Source organism: Patella vulgata, chromosome 6 (assembly GCF_932274485.2).
Source record: "Patella vulgata chromosome 6, xgPatVulg1.2, whole genome shotgun sequence".
Lineage (NCBI taxonomy): Eukaryota > Metazoa > Mollusca > Gastropoda > Patellidae > Patella > Patella vulgata.
This window is the reverse complement of record NC_065884.2, coordinates 12,750,966-12,774,224: the sequence shown is the minus strand read 5'-3', so window position 1 is coordinate 12,774,224 and position 23,259 is coordinate 12,750,966. Positions and strand designations below refer to the sequence as shown.

Here is a 23,259-nt window from a genome sequence, read left to right as displayed (position 1 = left end):
TTGATTTGTCTGTGAATAGCTACATTGATAAACATATTAGTCTTGATAATAATAGCCCTCTAGCATGATATGATACTCACTTCCAAACATGATTAATTTACTAATTATTTATAACATTAATAAAGTAATGGCCTGAAAGTTGTCTGGTGCTGGTACTTGTTCTGTTGGAACTCCTATAATGGTTTTAAGTTGCTATGAATATACCCAGCATGGTATTAAAGTAACTAAGTCTCTAACTCAATATCATTCAAAGTCTTCGACATTAAAAACACGAATTATTTGTCAATTTAAATCAACATTGATGCTGTGGTCTTACCGGGAAAAGATGGGCTCCTGATATCCAGTATTTAAGACAAAATAAATATTTTACCATTGGTGCACAAATCGTGTGCTATAATGCGTTTCAGCGCCATTTGTAACAAGGGACTTGAAGAACGAGAGCATATGCAATAAATACTAGCGATGTAGACTGGTATTACCAGACGCTAGAGATTGCCATTCGATTGAGTTTTCTGGCATATTTCGACGAACATTACTGATTAGAAATTACAGTAAAATCAGAAACGACTGAATGTCAATCAGTTTATATACATTCATATTAGTAATAATAATAATATTACATTATTATATGCGCTGCTACCCATTTGATTCAATATTAGCGACTTAGCTCCTTTAATTACTGTACCCTCTTATACCTTTAGGTCACATTAATTTCATGAAACATTAATTCCTTGTTTAAAAGTACAATGATTCATATTCCTGCTATGCGCTTTATAATGTTCTTATCTGTTATGTACCGAGTTGCTATGAAAACTAGAAAATCATTAAAATTATGATTGATGGGCTGAGTTGATATGACAAACAGAAACTCATTTAAATTATGACAATTAAATTATATGTTCATTGCACAAAGTTAATAAAATAAGGAAAAACGGAAAAGAAAGAACTAAAAATTGTATTGTAATAATTGAGTTGTGTATTTGTTGAACAAAAATAATTAAAAAAAATAAAATAAAATAATTACTAATTAGAGTTGTGGAAGCCAAGTGTAGGAATGCTTCTTTAGGTTTTAAGAATTTCAAACATGTTATGGAAGCCAAGTATAGGAATGCTTCTTTAGGTTTTAAGAATTTCAAACATGTTATGGAAGCCAAGTATAGGAATGCTTCTTTAGGTTTTAAGAATTTCAAACATGTTATGGAACCAAGTATAGGAATGCTTCTTTAGGTTATAAGAATTTCCAACATTACTATTGAAGCCAAGTGTAGGAATGCTTCTTTAGGTTTTAAAAATTTCAAACATTATTATGGAAGTCTAGTGTAGGAATGCTTCTTTAGGTTTTACAAATTTCAAACACTATTATGGAAGCCGAGTGTAGGAATGCTTCTTTTGGTTTTAGAAATTTCAAACATTATTATGGAAGCCAAGTGTAGGAAGGCTTCTTTAGGTTTTAGAAATTCCAAACATTACTATGGAAGCCAAGTGAAGGAATGCTTCTTTAGAGAAAAGGAAAAATTCTAACTCCATCTGTTTTGTGAGTGTAAATGGTTATGATAAAATACAGATGAGTGATTCTAGTAAGCACAAACAATGCAATTATTTGATGTTTTATTTGTATGTATGTATTTATATTTTCAAATCTTCATTGTTAATGTGGTGTTTATATTTATCCTGGAAAAATTCCCCCCATTTTCTAATCTTTTTTTTATGGGAGTATTTAATCATGGTTGTTCTCATTATTAATATTTTTTTATTATATTAAGTATATTTAACTATTTCTAATTATTCTCTATTATTAGGGTAGGATATAAGTCATTTGGCCCCTTGTACCCTTGGGGCTCCATGCTAGGGTAATCTACTTGAGTCTTCTTAAGTAAAACTATGTTTGTTGTCATTTTTAATAAATAAATTCTCTAAAGACACCTTGGCTGTAAACCTAGGCGCTTACCAAAAATGTTCCCAGCTGTGTCTTGCAGCTTCAAAGACTGACCCTGTCTGTTTTTGGTCAGTTTTAATAAATTATTTCAATACAGCAGACCTTGGCCGTGAAACTAGGGGCTTACAAAAAATGTTTCCTGCTGTGTCCAAATCCTTACCGTTCCATTTCTGCAGCCCCAAATTAATGATTTGAAAAATGGCTAACGTTTGTTGTCATCCCTTACCACTTGATTGAAATGGGGTTAAAAGTTCTATGACTGCTGTAGCCCATATTTTATGGTTTGAAGAATGGCTAACTAATATATCCCTTACTGCTTGACTGAAATGTGGTTTAAACTTTAAAAGTCCTACAACTATTGCAGTTCCAACTTAATGGCATGTCTTGTAAGTTTTATTACATATTTTTGTAATGGCCTGTATCTATTGTACAACGATATTAATTACATGTATTATTGTGTACTTAATAAGTGATATATATATATATATATAAAAATATCAAATATTAAATTTTGTGCATGTTTTGTAGAATTATCGCTCATATAATATGTTCCGAGCTCTTACTATACATCCACTTGCACTGAGAAGTGTTGTTAACTTTCTAAATACATGGGCAATAGAACCAATGCTCAACTTTCTCAAAGTCACATTAAAACTATTGTTCTTTTAAAGATGCATTATGTAAGATTTAGATAAAAAGCTGGTCATTCTTGCTATAATTGTTTAAAAATAGATAATGGAAAATGAATATATTGAAAATTTCATTCAAATTACTTTATTCTGAGAATTTTTGACTGTTTGAAGATGTAGCGTAGATAGTTTAATATCGCAGCAACGGTACTTGACAACAGAGACTATGTCTAGATTATCCATTTTATCATTAAAATTCTATCTCAGCATGTTCAAATCCATTTAAATCTCAGTCATTCGATGGTCTAGAGAGTTAGTGGCTTGTCATATTAATAAATGTCTAAATAATAGTTTAGGTAACATTTGAAGCCAAAATAAAGACCTGCAATAGACAAATTTAGCTCTTACATAATGTATGTTTAAATTATAAAACTATCCTCCTTCATGGGATTTCATCATTTAAATTTACTACTTGTTTTTTGGACATTATTATCCAGTCTTTATTTTCATTAGTCTTGATCACTCAGGTCCAAATTGTTTCTGCTCAGCTACAACAAATACTCATCTGGACAATATATCATTCATTGTGGGTTTGTGCTGACTGATTTTTGGGTACTGGTATATAATGCAGCATACCATTACTAAACTTAAGCTGCCTGTCTACCGTTAGCTCCGTATAAAATAGATGGATCTCTGCGTGCGGAATGATAATACAGTTGGCATATTTAATCATTGCCCCTGCACTCCAGTTGTTAATGGGGGTATCATTGCCCCTGTACTCAAAGTTTTATTCAGGGTATCATTACACTGTATCAGATGTATTCTGCCCAACCAATCATAAGAAACACTAAATTTCTGTATGACCTTTGACATTGAATAGATAATTCATGTTATTTTGTACAGACCAATATTCATTGTACTTTTTTTTCATAACTTTATATTTTGTACCCACCACTTCTTTTAAAACTTATAATGGGGGTATCATTGCTCTGCACCATATGCATTCTGTAGGTGAAGGTCATTTTCATGACAACCATCATAAGATATAAGACACTGAAAAGACAATTCACATTATTTTTTCCAGATCAATATTCATTTTACTTTTAGTGATAACTTTTCATTGTACCCACCCCTTTTTCTAAACTTCATTTATCGCCACATGTTTGTTGTTTAAGAAATCTCTTGTAATTACCGTATCTATGACCAATTTCAAGAGTTATTATAATTTTTTTTATTGAATACAATATTTAATTGTTAAGTGTATAAATTATTTTTGTTGTAACTTGGTGAAACACACCACCACCCAGGAAGGTGAAAAAAAATATCTATTAAATTGTAAATATTAATTAATTAATTATTATGATTATTTAAGAATTAAAGTTGTCTTCAAATTACTATTCTATGTTGATTTTTTGTGATCAGGGATAAATTAATTATTACATCCTTTGTTTGATATATAACATACCATGCAGATAGAAACTTTGGGAAAAAAAAATCTTCTTGGGGCTGAATTTGTTACCAATGACAAATTCTGACAAAAATAGGTTTTCATAGTTTGTTTACCAGTATACTGAAATCTTTCAACACTGCCCTCTCCACCTACTCCAACAATCTGATTAAAACACAGATCCTATTTCGTTTCTTTTTTTTATAGTTCAAAATTTCACAACACTAGGATTTGGAAGAGTTATAACCCACGTTCTGCTTAATGTGAGGGATTAACCAATGAAACGGTCTGTTACAGTAAGTTCTTGGTGCTGCAGTTTATGGAACTGTCGATAAACCACAAGAAACGTCAACGCTGATTGATTAATCAATGTCTGACGTCATAGGGTTAAAAACTGCTCGTACGACCCCCGACGCGACCTTCCAGTACAACCAGTCAGATCTTCATGTAGTATAAAAAAACCCGAAACGAAATATAGATCTGTATTTTAATCAGATTGGCAGAACCTGAAATGCCCGAAAAAATTTTGGTGCCAGAAAAATGTGGCACAAAGGTGAGTGGCTCCAGACAAAATGCTTTAATCAATAGTCAATTCAGTACAAATTTGTGGTATTCAATTAAAAGAAAAGTAAAATTAGTGTGTTATTAGATTTCTAATACATATACTTTATTTTGCCAACTAGATGAAACAATAAGTTTTCTTTCTACTTTAACCTTCTGTCTGAAATGTCAGATTGCCCGAAAGTTAGTGGGGCAGCTGTACACTTATGAAGGTAATAAAATCTGAGTCATATGATAATCAGAAGTAGAAATGGTGCCATGATGATCTGGCTGTGATTAATGAATCTTTCTGAGCAGAATAATTTGATTCCAGCATTCAGGTTCAGTGCTAGCTAAGGAAACTGATTATCTTCAAATTAACAATATGATCTGTTAGGCTCATGTTCAACAATTTATTATAGCATATTATAACGATCATGTGATTCTCGGAATCTCATAACTCTTACAACCATGTTGTTTCTTGATTTCTCTCAGAGATTGTTAGTGGGTGATTCTGGAAGTTTTATCCATAGATTTTCTTTTATCAATAACAATATACATGTAGATGGCTTAATTTATAAGGGGCATAATGGGGGTAATGAAGATGGGTTTATGCCATTCAGTGTACTATTGTAGTAATTTTGCACTGACATCGGCACTATTTTGAATTCCAACCATTAAGGTTTCTTTTACGTGCATGCTAACATCTACACAGAACCGTTTTTTGTCCCATCCATACAACTAGCCGCTGTTCCTTGCCAGACCCTCCGTCCTGCACCACTGACAAGGGGATATTCCTGACAACAAACAGTACCTAGTTGTTTGGATGGGGCGAAAAGCTGAGGTCCCATGTACATGTTGGTGTGCACGTTAAAGAACCTTTGACAGTTGGAATTCGATATTAGAGTAGGCCGTAGCAAAAGTGTCCGGGGCAAAATCTCCCTCATAGCTTGCTGTATGGTTTAAGGCTGTCTGCATTAGCCCAGTCGGTTCACAAAAGAGAGACGTAAAACCCATTTCATTTCTGAAAGATGAGATTTGGGATTCAAAGCGGAGTTTTTTCTCGACCCATACTGCAATTCTAAGCTGGAATGTATAATATTTGATCCACAGATTTTTTTAAAACCTAATCCAAATGCTAACCCTAACCAGTTAATTAGCTCCAATTTAATTTAAAGAATAGACGTAAATGCTGTTGTCCGAGCAAAATTTCTCTCATAACAGTACGGTACACTGCTTGGTGTATGCCTGTCTTGATAGCCTAATCACCTTGCTGTATGATTTAATTCTGTCTTCATTAGCCCAGTCAATGCACAAAAGAGAGATGTAAAACCCTATTTCATTTCATTCTGAAAGAAGAGAATTGGGCTTCAAAACACAGTTTTTTCTTTGATCTACACCGCAATTCTAAACTGGAATGTATATTTGTCTGAGTAAAAATTTCTCTCGTAACAGTACACTGTTTTTTTTGTATGCCTGTCTTGACTGGTTCTCTTGGTGCATAAAGTTAAAACTATGTTTCATTTTCTTTTAACCTGGGTGGCAGAAATGTCGGTAGCAAATATATTTGATCTACCTGTAAAGTCCAACTGCCGATAGTACCCAAACATGACTCCAGTGCAAAAAATAACAAAACTAAATAAATATAAGTATTTACACTTTTTATTTGTTATATGTTGTTTTTGTAGAATTATATACATCCAATAGCTATCACTCACTGGGTTATAAATGTCTTTATATGGTACAATATCTTTTTTTCTTTAAATATTACTATCACATGATCAAAACCTTAATAATAAGAGAAAAAAAATAGTAGACCCATATTTTTCACTGGTAGATAGAGACTATATATTGATCAACATGCCTTTATTTTGATGCCTTTTGGATACTTAGCTTTCTTTTTACAAGATGACAGGTTTTGTTTGAAACAATTAGGTTGTGGAATTACAAAGTGTAAAAAGTGTAAACCGTCCAAGAACTCAATGTGTAGTCCAGTAACAGACTGGGGATTATTGTGGAATTACTAAGTATAAATGTTTAATACCGTCCAAGAACTCAATGTGTAGTCCAGTAACAGACTGGGATTATTGTGGAATTACTAAGTGTAAATGTTTAATACCGTCCAAGAACTCAATGTGTAGTCCAGCAGCAGACTGGGGATTATTGTGGATTTACTAAATGTAAATGTCTAATACTGTCCAAGAATTCAATGTGTGGTCTAATAGAAGACAAGGGATTAAAACGAGGCTGTCCCAATATTTATTAATTGTTTTTTCGGCACTATTTGTATCTAGTGGGTCATATATTACCTGGTGGACCCAGCCCACCGAGCATTGCCCGTATGGTCAGTCCGCCTCTGATGTGGTCTAATTGTGCCTCTTCGGCTGTGTCAAGTAATTTATGCATATCCATATATCCTGTCATCTCAAAAACAGTAAATTTTAAAGCATACAATGTACAAGGCACCAAAGAGATGTTAAAATATGACAACTGACAATAATATACAGAAATATTGGTCTAAAAAATACCATCGAAAAGAAAGAAATAGATGTAACGAAAATGGACCAAACTCTGCTAGAGATAGGGTCCACGTCAACCCACAAAAATTTTAAAAATTTAACAAAAATGTGCTCACATTCATCACGTGGTGGATAGTATGATGATATTAAATGATGTTCTAATACAGAGTTATTTCCCCTTCTGTTTGGTCCTTACAGAGTTACTTCCCCTTCTGTGGGATCATTTTAAGACTATCTTGTTGAGAAACTGGGATAAATGGTGCTAGTGCGCTTTCAAACACTTAGTACTTCCCATGATTGTAGAGACTTGTTAAGAGTGACTAGAAATGCCCGCACACCAAATTTGAGACGATTTGATCAATAACCTTTTTTTTTTTGAGACCTTTTACATTTACTAAAAAAATTCAAGTCTGTGAATCGTGAACATCATGGGTTATTTGTTCCATCCTGGTCAACAGATCATGGGGCTTTTATTGTGCACTTTGGAATACCTCTTTTCAACATTATTGCCAAATGTCTATTAGTCTACATCAATCCACATCTCGGGTCACTTTGGTTGTTTTTCTTTAGAAAAATACTATAGCCTATTCACCTTTTCTGAAAATGAGATTAACTCATACTCAACTTGAACTTGCAAAAAGGGAAATAACTCATATATTGTGGTACTAGACCACTGATGTCATTAAAAGTGCAAAATGTAAAACATACATGTTAAATATTAATATACATATTACATACATGTATGTATGTCAATGTGGACAAGAAAATAATACCTAATTAAAAATGTTACAAAAATTAGTTGCACATGATGAACACTTCAATAATTTAAATTAAGCCCAGTCCCATGATTTAAGTTAGATGATATTACAGACAAACGCAGGGTTTTTAAAATGACATTAAAGGCCATAATTCTAAACATCAATTATCATTTAATCAAACATTTAAGGTAAGTTCTCATGTTAACTGTTTAAACATTATCAAGAGTTTTAAAAACAAGGATTTCCAAACTCAGGTAAATCTTACCTTCACAGGGAGTAAATTTTTCGGTTTTAAATATTATAATTCACCTATGGATGTTTATATTCCTCAATATTTATTCATGAATAAGTGAAATAACATCGTTATGTGTTGTTATTACTTTAATTTAAAATAATGTTAAAATGAATATTTCAAAACTTTCTATCTTTAAGTTGTTTTACTATGGCAGAAGTGTCATCCCAAATTACTGAACAGAGTGCAGGTAATTTACTTTAGAAAAGTTGCCAGAGGTGAACTGAACGAAAAAGGTTGGGAAACCTTGGTTTAAATGATTCAACTACATAGAAATGAGCCGACACCTTTATAAAATCTTTTTATGTCAAAACAACCAACTGGATTCACACCTATCTGTGTTTTATTTCTTCTGATCAGATTTATTAATAATAATTTTCGAAAAGAAATAGTCTGTATATTGTGAAATATCGGGGAATTCTTAAAATTGAAGAATCAACCATAATTCGTAAAATAATAATATAATAGAAAATCTTTTAGAGGCAGTTAGTAACTGAATAGAGCAAGAAATTATAACACATACTTATGGAAGAACAATTACTAAGTTATTTAGATGACATTGTGAAGAGTATTATCTCAATGGTTTCAAACAATACTCTTCAAAACATCACATAAATAAATTACTGAAATGAAATCGGCTTTAACGTCCTACTGTTCTGCTCAGACTGGGCTAATGAAATTTTGCCCTGACAGCGGCACTACAGCCTACTCTTATATCAAATTCCAACTGCCAAGGAATATTTTACGTGCACGCCAATGTGTACATGGGCCCTCAGTTTTTCATATCCTGAATGACTAGAGAGTTATCCTTGTCAGGCCCTCTGTCCTGCACCAGTGACAAGGGGAAACAATGCTAGAAAATCCTGATGAACTTTCTCGGGTAACACCGGGAGCGAACCCGCGATCTCCAGACTAGCGAGCCAGCGTCTTATATCCACTTAAATGAATTAGTAATTGTTCTTGTATGTGTTATAGTTTATTAATAAAATATTGTTTCAAATAATAACTGTAATAACTGATTCATCAAATTATAACTGTAATAACTGATTCATCAAATTATAACTATAATAACTGATTAATCATGTTATTTGTACTTTTTTCTACAGTTCTTGGTATTTCATAGAAATATATTCAACGTCAAAATAGCACATCAGCTTCCATTTACATGCAATTTTACACATTTCGTACATAAGGCAAAATGCAAATATTGACATCTTTTTAAACAATTTGTTGAAATGTACATTACATACGGGTTACACTTAAAGCCATGTAAAAATATCGAACCTGACTAAAAATAGAATATTTACGTCTATCCTGCCGATGGAGAATATTATATATATATATATATTTAAGGCATGCAAACACAACCAAGTTATAACCATGACACCAAGCGCCAAGTCAACAGCATACATAAATTAATTATCTATAATTATCCAGGTGGCACGAAAACTATAAAAACAATTTAAGAATACTGATGTTTTATTCGTCGCTGAGCACGAAAATCATAACAACAATTTTATGCTCTTGGCAAATAAAAAGGCTGCATTCTCAATCTGACTAAAACACAGACCCTATTTCGTTTCATTTTTTTTATAGTTCAAAATTTTGTTTTACTTGTCTTCAATACACTAGGATCAGGAAGATTAGTTAATTAAATAACCTGCGTTCTGGTAGATGTAGAGTTCTTATCGACTGGCACGCTTAACTGTGGGATGACATTCGCAGCGATACAAAGCAAAAGTTGTATTTCCAAATACCCACTTGAAACACTGAAGCTGATTGGTTAATCAAATGACTGACCTTATAGGGTCAAACTGATCTGATATTATGTAATGGAGGCCATCGAAAATATAAAAAAAACAAAACGAAATAAAGATCTGTATTTTAATGAGATTGGCTGCATTCTTAAAACTATTTTAAGTTCTGGTGAATAAGTTCCCTGACGGTATTCATACGATTGATATTCAGTCTAGAACATGGGTCTTGAAATTTTCACAGACATGGCTAAAACTGATCTCTAACCTAAAATTTGTTTTAGACATAGCAAAAATTAACTTCATAGCTGACATCTTTTCTCACCTGTCAAATATTGATTTTAAATGTCAATCATTTATTCAACTATTTAGGAATAATACAGACTATTTTCTTTTTTCGTTGTCAGGTGAGACTTTGTAATATTTTGTCAAAAATTTTGTAACCCAGGGAATAGATGAATATCAATTTTTAAAAAATATTTACTAACAAGTTTAACTCACTGTAATCTTACACTCAGTGACATTCAAAATACCTTAATAAGATGTTCCCTTTAGTATTTAGTATGTAATTTCTATCTTCTACGAATCAGGGCCCTATGGTAAAACCAATTTAATCTTAGTTCTTCAGGGTTTAGATCAAAGAGAGAGAGAAAGAAATGGGATTTATCTTCCACTCGACATAAACTAGGTTATTTCGAGACTAACATATGGTTCAATTTTATATCAATAATTCGCTTGCGCGTAGGGTTTTTTAGCAGTGGGAGGAAACCGTAGGACATGGGGGAAAACCCACGAGGTTGTCACATACAACCGTGGAATCGAAACCACGGCAGGTAACCCAATGACAGACTTTATGATACAACATACTTACCATTCGGCCATCCCCCCCCCCCCCCGTTTTGTTAAACTTTTAACACTTAAATATTTTGTACTAAAAACTTTTGAGAAGGACAACTAATTTTTGCCTGAAGAACAGAAATTCAAATTGGTGAGGCCTAAATCACAAAACTTAAGTAATATATTTTATGGATACAGGCATTTCATTGGTTGAGAGTTCAGATCCCAATACAAATTTTACCTCTTGACCAATGAAAGGGTTGAATTCTCAACATATTTTAGTTCAAGTTTTTGTGAATACACTCCCTGATTCTGAAACGAGTCAACATCATTATTATAAATAAACATTCAGATATTTTGTTTGTCTTGTAAAGTTTTTCTAACACCCCTTACTTATATGCAATGGAGATAGAAATTATTCGAGATTTTCAATCATATTTCGATCACTCGAAACAGATGAAGTAACGTCTGGTTGATCACAGGGTTATTTCAATGAGGTAATACATTAATTATCCAAATAAAAACCAAACTTTCGATTAATTTGTCCACATCATATTCCTTTTCTTTTAAAATTTATTTCTAGCACTGCCACCATTTGGAATGTCAATATTAATATTAAAGATACAAATAAATAAAGATAGCAAATAACTTCTAGTTTCCTAAATTATCATCATTATTATTTTCTTTTCATCAAAATTAAATAAATATGGAGACATAAGGTTAAAAAAAAATCAACACAAACTAAAAACAAAACAAAAAATAAATAAAGGTAATTCTACAGAAACATGCTGTCCTAAAATGGGGGTTCCCCTCATTGTGTAATGTCGATTTAAACTCAGATTGTTCTTTAGTGATTGAATTTAAACCGAAAAGATTGTGCTCATGGCAATCCTGAAGAAGTTCAGATTAAGGCCGGACAGAGGACAGAGAAGTTTCTGGTATACCCCAAATGATAGAATATGCATGGAATAAATATAATTTATAGCGCAAGCTCTGCCTCAATGGATCCTTTTAAAAATAAAATGTTGTTAATCCACATTTTTATTTATTAAAAATAAAGCATGGTTTAATTTTACTTCAATTTCATCGAAAAATAACCAGAGTTGATTATACCCAGCCAAGGGAGCTAACTCCACATTACACAAAGAGGGAATTTTTGTTTATTAATATAATGATATAAATACATATTAAATGATTTTACAAATAAAACAAATTGTTATACAAAGAGAGATGTTGTATAATGAGATATGGTGATATAGAATATTGTTTTTATAAATGTTTTTTATTTAGTTATGAAATGTCATGAATTTAATGAGAATATATTTGATGATGTTAATATATCCCAATATCTAAATATCAATACCCCATGTTGTTTTGTTTTTAATGCCACACAAGTTTACTTGAGACTAACTAGGAACAAACTATTTTTTGTGTGAAAATACTAATTTTGGGGACAAAAATCAGAGAAAATAAAATTATCTCCCTTTAATGCATTTTAATAGTTCAGTGGCCTGTTTCACGAAATTTTAACTAAGATAAAATCCAAATTTTAGTAATTTGATTGGATAATATTAGATTGATTTTAGTGCTTACCCAATCAAAATTGAAGTATCTACTAAAATTTGGATTTTATCTTTAGTTAAGATTTCGTGAAACAGGCCCCAGCTTTTAGTATAGCTTGCTTGCTGGATGGTTTAACACAGTAGTGAAATCGCAGAAAATCTAGTTTTAACATTTCCGTGCAGGGTTTTAAAGTAAATGCAGTTAAGAATTTTAAAATCAGGAGTTTGAATATCATTTCAAGATTTTATCATTTGTTCAGATCTATTGGTGCTTGTAGTGTTAAAGCCATTATTATATTTCATTATGGCCCAAAGATCAAGAAACCGTCTAAGACTTACATGCTACTAAGAAATAATTCAAATTACATTCATTCATAGATTCGAAAAAATCTATGTAAATCTGCTAAAGTTTCAAGATCTAAGGGCCTAGACTTCACTGCAAAATTAACTATGTGATACAAAACATCTCATCACTTTCCTAAGACAATTAAAGCGAATTTTAGAGTTACATTTATTTTACTTAGTGCAGTGTTTTAAAGACTTACAAATCAAGTATCAAGTTTAGAATTAAATAACCATAGTGAAAAATAATTTGGAACTGCATGTTGAGTGGATATTTTTAAAATTCTAACTGAACAAAATATTAATACAAGACATTTCTGTGAGAAAGAAAACCACTTAGATCTACTTGTGTGGTCAACCATCCACAACAAAAAATCAAATTCTTTTATAACAATATTTAACATTTTGGTAGATGTGACAATCCATACAAATGAATCTAATTGGCATTCCACAAATTTGCCAGCTATTTCACTGCCTAATTCTAATGTGTGGAAGCCATAATAACAATATTAGGTGTGCAAATTAAATCTTTCTACACACGGAAAAAAAATAATATATAATTAACCAACAAAACATTTAATCTAATTTCATTAGATCTTCACATTTTCTCAGATGATGAAAATCTTTTCTCAAAATTAACAAAAAGAAAAAAAAACAATGACAATGGGAATAATAATTATGGATACAATATTACTTGAAGATTGCAATAAGATGAAAGAATTCCCTTTCATCCTGAAGCTAACTTCTGACAAAAATAAAGAAGCAAACTTTCGATATGATTTGGGACAATAACCAAGACCGTACAATAAATTCTTTGTTTAACGCAAAAAAATAAATCTAAATTAACAACTCTTGTAATTTAATTACACCTAAGTTCAACAATATATATTGTATATTAGACACTAATAAAGCACAATCTTATTAAAACACAGACTCTATTTCGTTTCGTTTTTATAGTTCAAAATTTCATTTTACTTGTTTTTCCTACACTAGGATCTGGAAGTGTTGTTATCACTAACATGTTCTGGATGATATGGGGGATTAGCCAATGAAACAGTCTGTTATGGCGAGCTTTAGGCATGTTTTGCACGGAACTGTGGGTAATCCACTAATAACATCAATGCTGATTGGTTAATCATATGTCTGACATCATAGGGTCAAAAGCCGCACGCATGACCTTTGACATGACCTATCGCTACAATCGGTCAGACTTTCATGTAGCGTAGGCCATCGAAATAAAAAACGAAACGAAACGAAATGTAGATCTGTATTTTAATTGGATTGTAATAAAGCATTTTATCTATATCTCTAAAAAGCTTATTAATAGACACTTTAAATCATTAGAGCACTGTTTTTATTGAGGGCCCTCACTAGAAGAGTCAACATTACAGCCGAACTACATATAACTTCTTCGATAGGTATTTAGTAATTGAACATATTAACGTAAGATCGTTTGCTTGATAAAGGCGAGAGTTTCCTTGTTGAAACGTCACATGGTAATAAACTCAGAAATTGTGTTTCCATACAATTGTACCTTGTGTTCAAGGGTGTAAAGCTCTAATTCATTGTCCAGAGTCTTCAACATTACAAACTCGAATTATTGGTTTAATCCAATCGATATTGTTTTCTTACAATTACAAACTCGAATTATTGGTTCCTACCAATCAATACTGATGTTATTATCTTACTATTTATATACACTCATATTACATTAATATATGCTCTTTAACCAATTTTCGTTCATTTTTGGTTCCAAAGAATAGAGATCTAGCTCCTTTAATTTAAATATAGTTATATCTTTATGGCTGTCAACTTTTCCAAATACAAGAATTTTGGCACATTTCCTATCGATCTGATCTTTAATCAATTAAGCAACAAAACATTTATTTCCTCTCAGAAAACATAACCTACAATAAGTTTAAGTGTCTGTAAATATAAGCATTAAACAAAGAATTAATTTTTTTTTTTATATAGGTCTTGCAATAAAACATTTTATATCACATATAAGTTATATATTTTTTATATATCTCTAGCTCTTGTTAAGTGGTGATCGAGAACCTCTCTGTGTCAAACCCTCAAACCGTTTATATGTATAATTTATAAACACCCAGTCCTTATATTTAGAGTCCGGTATATCTTCTTCTTTGGGTGGAGAGGCTGAAAATAATTACATAGTGGTTATTATACATCTAGACAAATGAGAGAGAGAGAGAGAGAGAGAGAGAGAGAGAGAGAGAGATGGGTTTAATATCCACTCGTCACAGACTGGGTCATTTCGGGACTAACATATGGTTTAATGTTATTTCAATAATGTTATTTCAATAATTCACTTGCACGTAGGAGTCCTTAGCAGTGGGAGGAAAATGGAGGACCCGGAGAAAACCCACAAGGTTGGACAGGCAACCCTACTACGTGTCACGTACAACCGGGGATTCGAAGCCCCGCCAGTTGACTCGATGACAGGCCTTATGATACAGCGCGCATGTGCTAACCATTTGGCCATCCAACCCCCCTTACACGAAAAGCCACCATTTGCTCTTCTCTTCATTAAACAACAACAGTCATAGTAACTAGTTGTTTGGATGGGCAAAAAGTGGGGTCCCATGTAAATGTTGGTGTCCACATGAAAGAACCCTTGACAGGGCCATCTGATCAACTAGTCACTGTCCTTATCAGGCCCTCTGTCCGGCACCGCTGACAGGAGGGAAACCATGCTGGAAAATCCTGAGGAACTGTCTCGTCCAACAATGGGATCGTACCCGAGACATCCTGGTTAGTTAAGCAGCATCTAACGCACTGAGCCACCGCGGCTCCCCAAAGAAATCACAAATTAATTCATGAATTATATGTCAAAAATACATAGATTTTTTACTTACTTAGTTTTAAATCTATTTCTGGAAAATCATCAAAATTTGACGTATCGTCTATTCCCTTTACATCAACTGGTATTGCTGCTGGACGCTCCCTAAAATAATCAAACAATTTTCTTTTATACAATTTAATTCTATCATTTAATACATTAAAATAATCAAACAATCTCTTTTATTCAATTTAATTCTATCATTTAATACATTAAAATAATCAAACATTCTCTTTTATACAATTTAATTCTATCATTTAATACATCAAAATAATCAAACATTCTCTTTTATACAATTTAATTCTATCATTTAATACATTAAAATAATCAAACATTCTCTTTTATACAATTTAATTCTATCATTTAATACATCAAAATAATCAAACAATTCTCTTTTATACAATTTAATTCTATCATTTAATTACATTAAAATAATCAAACAATCTCTTTTATACAATTTAATTCTATCATTTAATACATTAAAATAATCAAACAATCTCTTTTATACAATTTAATTCTCTTTTATACAATTTAATTCTATCATTTAATTACATCAAAATAAAGTATTTTATAAATACTTGTATTACGTAATTACGTTAAAATATAGTATTTTATAAATATGTATAGAAATAGTGTTTTTAATAGTATTTAACTAGAGTGTTAATCTTGTATTAGTATGTAGATAGAAATAGAGTTTTAATAGTATTTAACTCAAGTGTTAATCTTGTATTAGTATGTAGATATAAATAGCATTTTTAATAGTATCTAACTAGAGTTTTTAATAGTATTTAACTAGTGTGTTAATCTTGTATTAGTATGTAGATAGAAAAATAGTTTTAATAGTATCTAACTCAAGTGTTAATCATGTATTAGTATGTAGATATAAATAGCATTTTTAATAGTATTTAACTAGAGTGTTAATCATGAATGGGTATGTAGATAGAAATAGAGTTTTTAATAGTATTTAACTAGAGTGTTAATCATGAATGGGTATGTAGATAGAAATAGAGTTTTTAATAGTATTTAACTAGAGTGTTAATCATGAATGGGTATGTAGATAGAAATAGAGTTTTTAATAGTATTTAACTAGAGTGTTAATCATGAATGGGTATGTAGATATAAATAGAGTTTTTAAAAGTATTTAACTAGAGTGTTAATCATGTATGAGTATATATATATATATAAATACTTTACCTGATATGATCCCAATCAACTGGTTGAAAGAATGGATGAGATTTTATCTCAACTAAACCTCCAGCACCTAATCTATTTTCACCATCACAGCAAAACCTATACAAAAAAATACACAACACATTCTGGTTAAATCATCTGTGTTTTTTAAACTGTTGCATGTTTTATGGACAATATTGAGTTAGAAATTTAGCTCCTTTAAAATGTGACGTATATTCTGAACTATATAAAAACTGGCTATCTTGGAGCATTGTGAATTTTTTCACGTTTTGTGGAACTTGTGGTTTTAAGTAGAATGGCTGTTAGAACACATTAAACGACTTTGCATGTACGTTTGAACAATGATGGCTCCCAATATTTTTACAATTGTTTATATTATGGCATACATGATATAAGAAATATTATATATAGAGAAATGGGGTTTAACGTCCACTCGACACAAACTACGTCATTTCGCTACTATGGTTTAATCTTATTTCAATAACTCGCTTGCACATAGGGGTCTTTAGCAGTGGGAGGAAACCACGAGGTTGGACAGACCAAAATAATATAACATTCACTATTCATCTGATCCATACTATCATGCCCTCGGACCAACTGGGTTCGTTGGGTCCTCATCATGGTGAAGAATACATGACAAGATCTATCTATGAGTTAATGACGATGCCTCAAGAATTTGAAAACACTCGAAAATCAGTTTTTGATACTTCAGTGAGATATTAACTTGGTAATGTCTGGCAATGAAACCTAACGTTATAAATACAGGTTTCAATTTAATTAATATTTTTTATTTGAATTACCTTTGTATGACTTCTTTAGCTTCATTAGATATAGGAACATCAGGTGGAAAGACCAGAGTATCTCGCCAATTGATTACTTTACGATAAGTTTCCTGAGGATTTTCAGAACAAAATGGAGGGTAACCTTAAAAAAAATTATTAAAAATATAAATTACTATATAATCAGTATTCTTACAAAATTTAAAATTCATAAATGTATTTATTTTTCAACAGCATCATGGAGTTTTCAGAACAAAATGGAGTGTAACCTTAAAGAGGCATTATGTAAGATTTAGATAAAGAGCTGGCCATTCTTAATGTAATAGTTTTAAAAGAGATAATGAAAAATGAATGTATGGAAAATTTCTTTATTCTGGGCAAAGTTATGAATGTTTTGAAGTTGCATATTAGATAGTTTATTATAGTAGCAACAGTACTTGGCAACCAAGACTAAGTCTCTATTATCCATTATATTGTTAAATTTAAAATCTTGGGAGCGTTCAAATCCATTTAAATCTTGGCCATCCAATGATCTATAGAGTTGATTATAGGCTTGTCATGTGAAGAAATGTTTAATTATTAATTTATATAGCATATGAAGCCAAAATAAATCCAGAAATAGACAGAATTAGCTCTTACATACTGCATCTTTAAAGAAGAAACTCAACAAATATACATAACTATACTATTAGTATTCTTTACAAACTTTAAAATTCATAAATATATAATTATTTTTGAAGAACACATGATAGAGGTTGAAAATAATTACTAACCAATCATCATTTCATACATAATGACACCTAGCGACCACCAATCACAGGAGCTGTTATAACCAGTCTGCATGAACACTTCTGGTGCTATATAATCAGGAGTACCAACTGTAGAATATGCCTAATAATAGAACATTATAATATATTCAGACTGACAATAAAGAAAACCTCGCATAAGTCAGATCTTTGCTCAACCCGGATAAAATCATTTGGACCCTTTGATACTGCACAGTTTTCATATCAAATTTCTATGCTTAAGTCAGATTTCCTAAGTCGGATCTTTGCTCAATTAGGATTAAAATGTATGCCCATTTGATCTAATAGTAATATCGACTTTTTCCTTTGCCTAAGTCGGAACGGCAGTATTTTCAGAATTTGACTGTCTGTTCATCCCGATGGTCTAAATCAAGGTTAGCTATTCCATGCACAGAGCCCCAAAAGACTTTCCTTTATCATTTTGACTCAAATCAGCCTATTTGACGTGACGCAAAAATAGAATTTTCACGGAAAATTCAAAATTCGCTGTCTGCTGTACAACACATTTTCTGGGAAAATTTAGAACACTTTTTCAAGGATGGCGAAAAAACGGAAGTTATCTATTTGCACCAAAACGGAAGTTATCTACTCGCACATACGAATAAAAGCTTGAAATGTGCCTTTGAATCAATTATTATCCGGCTCTTGCAGTTTATTTCTAATCGAGCTAAGATTGAATTTAGCTCTTATGCGAAGTTTACTGTAATATTATGGGGTTTAACATCGATATCTCGTCCACATTATACTTCATTCTTTTTGGGACTAACATATGCACCAGTATTTATGCCTACTCTTCTTAGAATTCAAACTGCCAAGGGGTCTTTTAAGCTTTTTTTTTTATAAGCAATATTTCTATCCAGGTTGTCTGAATGGGATTGGTGAACAGGCTTAGCCTATGTAAAACCCCTCTCCCACATATGCGTACACAGATGGACCATAGTTTTTTGTCCCATCCTAATGACTAGGCAAAGTTTCCACTCAGACACCACTCATAGCATGTGAGAACGTGTGAATTTGAATCCTGGACATTCTACTCAAAGAGACCAAGGTCGAACTACTCAACCACCAATATTCTAGATTATATAGATGTGATGGATGAAGAAGGCGCGATCACTTGTAGGTATGGTGGCAAGGTGAACAAGAACAATACACTGTGAAATCTATAGGTTTCAATATGTCAAGACTAAATAATTGATATCGCAGACAAGTACTCAACCACCAATATTCTGGATTATAGATGTGATGGATGAAGAAGGTATGATCACTTGGAGGTATGTTGAATGGTGGCAAGGTGAACAATACACTGTGAAATCTATATAGGTTTCAATATGTTAAGACTAAATAATTGATGAAATGCCTTCTACTTCGTAAGTTTACTACTATAGAAACAATGTAGCGATTATATTTTACAGTGACAGGACAGGAAAATTAACATACCAATGCTCGTCTATTACGTTTCCAACTTTCTGCTTTTCGTTTAGAATCCATGGGATTACCGGCTGTAAAATAATAATCATCAAGATGAATAGAGAGAGAGGGAGAGAGAAATGGGGTTTAATATCCACTCGACACAAACTAGGTCATTTCAGGACTAACATATGGTTCAATTTCATTTCAATAATTCGCTTGCTTTAGCAGTGGGAGGAAGCCGGAAGACCTGGAGAAAACCCACAAGGTTGGGTACAAGTGGGGAATCGAAACCACGCTGCTTGACTCGGTGACAGACCTTATGATCCAAGGAGCATGAGTTTACCATTCAGCCAATCACTCTGGAAAATCCCAATGAACTTTCTCGGCAAACATCGGGAGTGAATCCGAGACCTCCTGGCTTGTGAGCCAGCGTCTTACTCACTTAGCCACCGTGGCACCCTATCTTTAGAAAATGACTAAATTAATATTAGTTTATTATAATGTGGAACTTACAGGAGAAGTCACCGGGTTTGGCCTGAGATAAATCTTTATAAAATTCTGTTCTGTGGGATTTTTTCATTCCTGTACATAATCCAAAATCTGACAATTTGATATGTCCCTGAAAATAAAATATACAGCCATTATTAGACATGTAAATTTGCTTTTAAATTTACAGTATTTACAACACCAAAATTATACTATTCATCACACACTTTTAAATTAATATAAACAGAAAATACAAAATAACTAGAAAATGGATTGTCAGTTTCACTCCGAGGACATAATTTATATTAGGGTGTGTAGATGAAGACTCATTTCAAACCACATTTGGAGGTTGTTGCTGAAAAGGTATCCTGCTTAAAAATAGTACCAGGTTTACTAACTCTAGAGTATACTAAGATCTGGAGGCTCCTAAATAGATTGTCAGGTTTACTAACACTGATGTCCCCTAGAAAGGTTATCCAGTTTACTACTTCCGGAGTCCCATAGAAAGGTTATCCAGTTGAATAACTCTTAAGTCCCATAGAAAGGTTATCCAGTTGAATAACTCTGGTTTTACTTACTCTAGAGTCTAATAAAAGGTTATCTGGTTTAATATCACGATGAATAAAGTTGAGTTTATGTATAGATTCTATGGCTAGTGCTGTCTCCGAGATGTAGAATTGAGTTTGTTCCTCTGTTAATGTGTCTTTCTTCATTAGCAAAGTCATCATATCACCTATAATACACATATTAAAGATGGGTTGCCAGGCAATGAATCATACACCCACAGCAGCTAAATTGTCCACCCAGTCGCATATTTATCCTTTTTAGGACATGGATATAAATTTAATACATATTGGATGATAACTTTTGTTGTTTGAGCATTCACAAGGTTCTACAAAGGGAAACGAGGTGTTTTCTTTTTTATGTGCCATAAATTAATAAGATCATTGGAAATCAGGGCAGTTATATGTGGAATCTGTAAAGCTAGAAATCTCCAAATGAAAAATTTCAAGGCACAATCTACCTCAAAGTAGTCAAAGTCTGAAATCCCATTTGTTTAGGATATGTGGGATCTGTAAAGCTAGAAATCTCAAACTGGCACATTTCAAGGCACAGTTTACCTGAAAGTTTGAATTCCCATTTGTTTAGGATATGTGGGACCTGTAAAGCTAGAAATCTCAAAATGACAAATTTCAAGGCAAAATCTACCTAAAAGTCTGTATTCCCAATTGTTAAGTACATTTAGGATATTTTTCTGGCGAGTCAGAACTCCTCTGTTAATTTCAAGTTTTGATTCGTGAATAAAAAGCTATACTTGAGTAATGATGAAAGCTCAGTTGATTAAAACAAGGTTTTGTAGATGATTATTCTACACGATACAAATAAAACCATGTTCTAGTATTTATCAACTGTCTCATCAATAACTCTGGTTGACAATCTAATAATCACAATCCTCTTCACTTCTCCTAGCATTGATGCTTAGCTGTCTAACTCTTTGATAAGGTATTTACTCTTACTTAATAGATTCTCACGAAAAACAGTTTACTGCGAGAATTAATGAGTTCAAGCGTATTTTTTATATGAAAAAGAAACACCAAAATGTTTGGAAATGAAACAGCCCAGTATGTTTGGAAATGAAACAGACCAAAATGTTTATAAATGAAACTGCTCTTGATTCAAGGCCTGGAAATAATGGTGGACATTTTGAACTTTGTGTCAAACATATATATAAATATCAATAAAACACTGATTGATTGATAGCCATATCTGTGCCATACTAAACTTAAGCTGTCTGTCTACAGTTAGCTCTGCTTGAGAACAGACACTAAGCTAGTTGACAGACATTTTAAGTCAAAAATCGATGAATTTAGTCGAAAACACTAATTATACTTCTGTGTATGACAGATGTAAAACGGAGTAGAAATGAATTACAAAACAGTATACTAATTTTTGGATATGGTGGTCATTTATGGCAGAGATCTATTCTCGAGGAATGAAGTAGATGAATCTGTATGTGTAGAATGATATCTGTGCCTGACAATGTCTATGACAGGTGCCTTATTTCTAGACATGTATGAAACAACCATGATGAAGTATTAATGTGTGTACTTACCACCAGGAAGAAATTCCATGATAAGATAAAGATTCTGTGCATCTTGAAAAGAATAATACATCTTAACTACCCACTGATGATCTGCTTCTACTAATATATCACGTTCAGCTCGTACGTGGGCAACCTGGAGAAATATAACAATATTTTATATTTAATATATCAGCAACAGAAATGAAATGAAATGGGGTTTAATGTCCTACTATTCTGCTCTGACTGGGCTAATAAAGACAGTATCAGTGACAGACCACACAATAAATTTGTAGAAGATGAAATGAAATAGGGTTTATTGTCCTACTTTTCTGCACCACATAATTAAGACAAGATGTCATGCAGTGTTCTGAAGGAAACGAAGCACTATGGCCTACTTTTATTTTGATTTTTAAATGTCAGGGGATCTTAAGGTCAGGTCAAAATATTAAGGCCAGCTTTTGCCATTGTTGTGAGACGTAAATAAGGTTAGGGCACGTGATCGTGGACGAGATTGTGGGTAAGGGTTAGGGTAAGGTCTAGGTCTAGTTTAAGAGTTTGGGTTAGTGCTTGACCCGTTTACATCTCGTGACCTTTGACCAAATCTGCAGTTTGGCATTAATATTTAGACTGTATACACAGGTTTTTCATTCCTTCGAACGTCAAGGCTATCGATTCTGCATCACTGACAAAATTTGCATCATAGCATACTTTTTATTCCCCCTGTTGGTGCAGAAAAGTAGGAAGTTATCCCCTATTTCATTTCATTATATATATATTCAATGAAAAACTTCCTAAGTCAAATACTTGGGAAATTGTTCTACTTTTTTCTTGGGTTGTCTATTTCTAGTTGGTTTGTCATTTTCAGTGAAATCTGTATCACTACAGGCCTGGGACTGTACATCGCAGTGGACACTTACGGCTAGCCCCGGGATCCATTCATTTGATCTGATATATACCATATATACATTTGTTGGTTGAGGTATTGGTAGCTTTGTCTTGTGTAATTGACTATTTGTGGTGCAATCACC

General features: G+C 32.4%; 1 protein-coding gene and 1 long non-coding RNA gene across 2 annotated transcripts in view; one reads left to right on the top strand and one right to left on the bottom strand.

Moving 5' to 3' along the window:
* The first annotated feature begins 442 nt into the window (after positions 1-442).
* On the top strand, positions 443-3,960 carry LOC126825290 (uncharacterized). The gene is made up of 2 exons (XR_007681867.2): positions 443-1,120; positions 1,228-3,960. It is a non-coding gene; the product is annotated as an uncharacterized LOC126825290 (long non-coding RNA).
* Positions 3,961-6,196: 2,236 nt separating this feature from the next.
* The window catches only part of LOC126825269 (serine/threonine-protein kinase 38-like), a 68,310-nt gene continuing 51,247 nt past the window's right edge, over positions 6,197-23,259 (bottom strand). The window contains exons 6-14 of the mRNA XM_050554856.2: positions 22,262-22,385; positions 20,727-20,881; positions 20,176-20,281; positions 19,690-19,751; positions 18,220-18,337; positions 17,468-17,591; positions 16,671-16,766; positions 15,493-15,581; positions 6,197-14,773 (exon numbers count right to left, since the gene is read on the bottom strand). Coding sequence (XP_050410813.1) covers positions 14,646-14,773; positions 15,493-15,581; positions 16,671-16,766; positions 17,468-17,591; positions 18,220-18,337; positions 19,690-19,751; positions 20,176-20,281; positions 20,727-20,881; positions 22,262-22,385 — 1,002 coding nt within the window. The 3' untranslated portion in view covers positions 6,197-14,645. The remainder of the gene's footprint in view (positions 14,774-15,492; positions 15,582-16,670; positions 16,767-17,467; positions 17,592-18,219; positions 18,338-19,689; positions 19,752-20,175; positions 20,282-20,726; positions 20,882-22,261; positions 22,386-23,259) is intronic.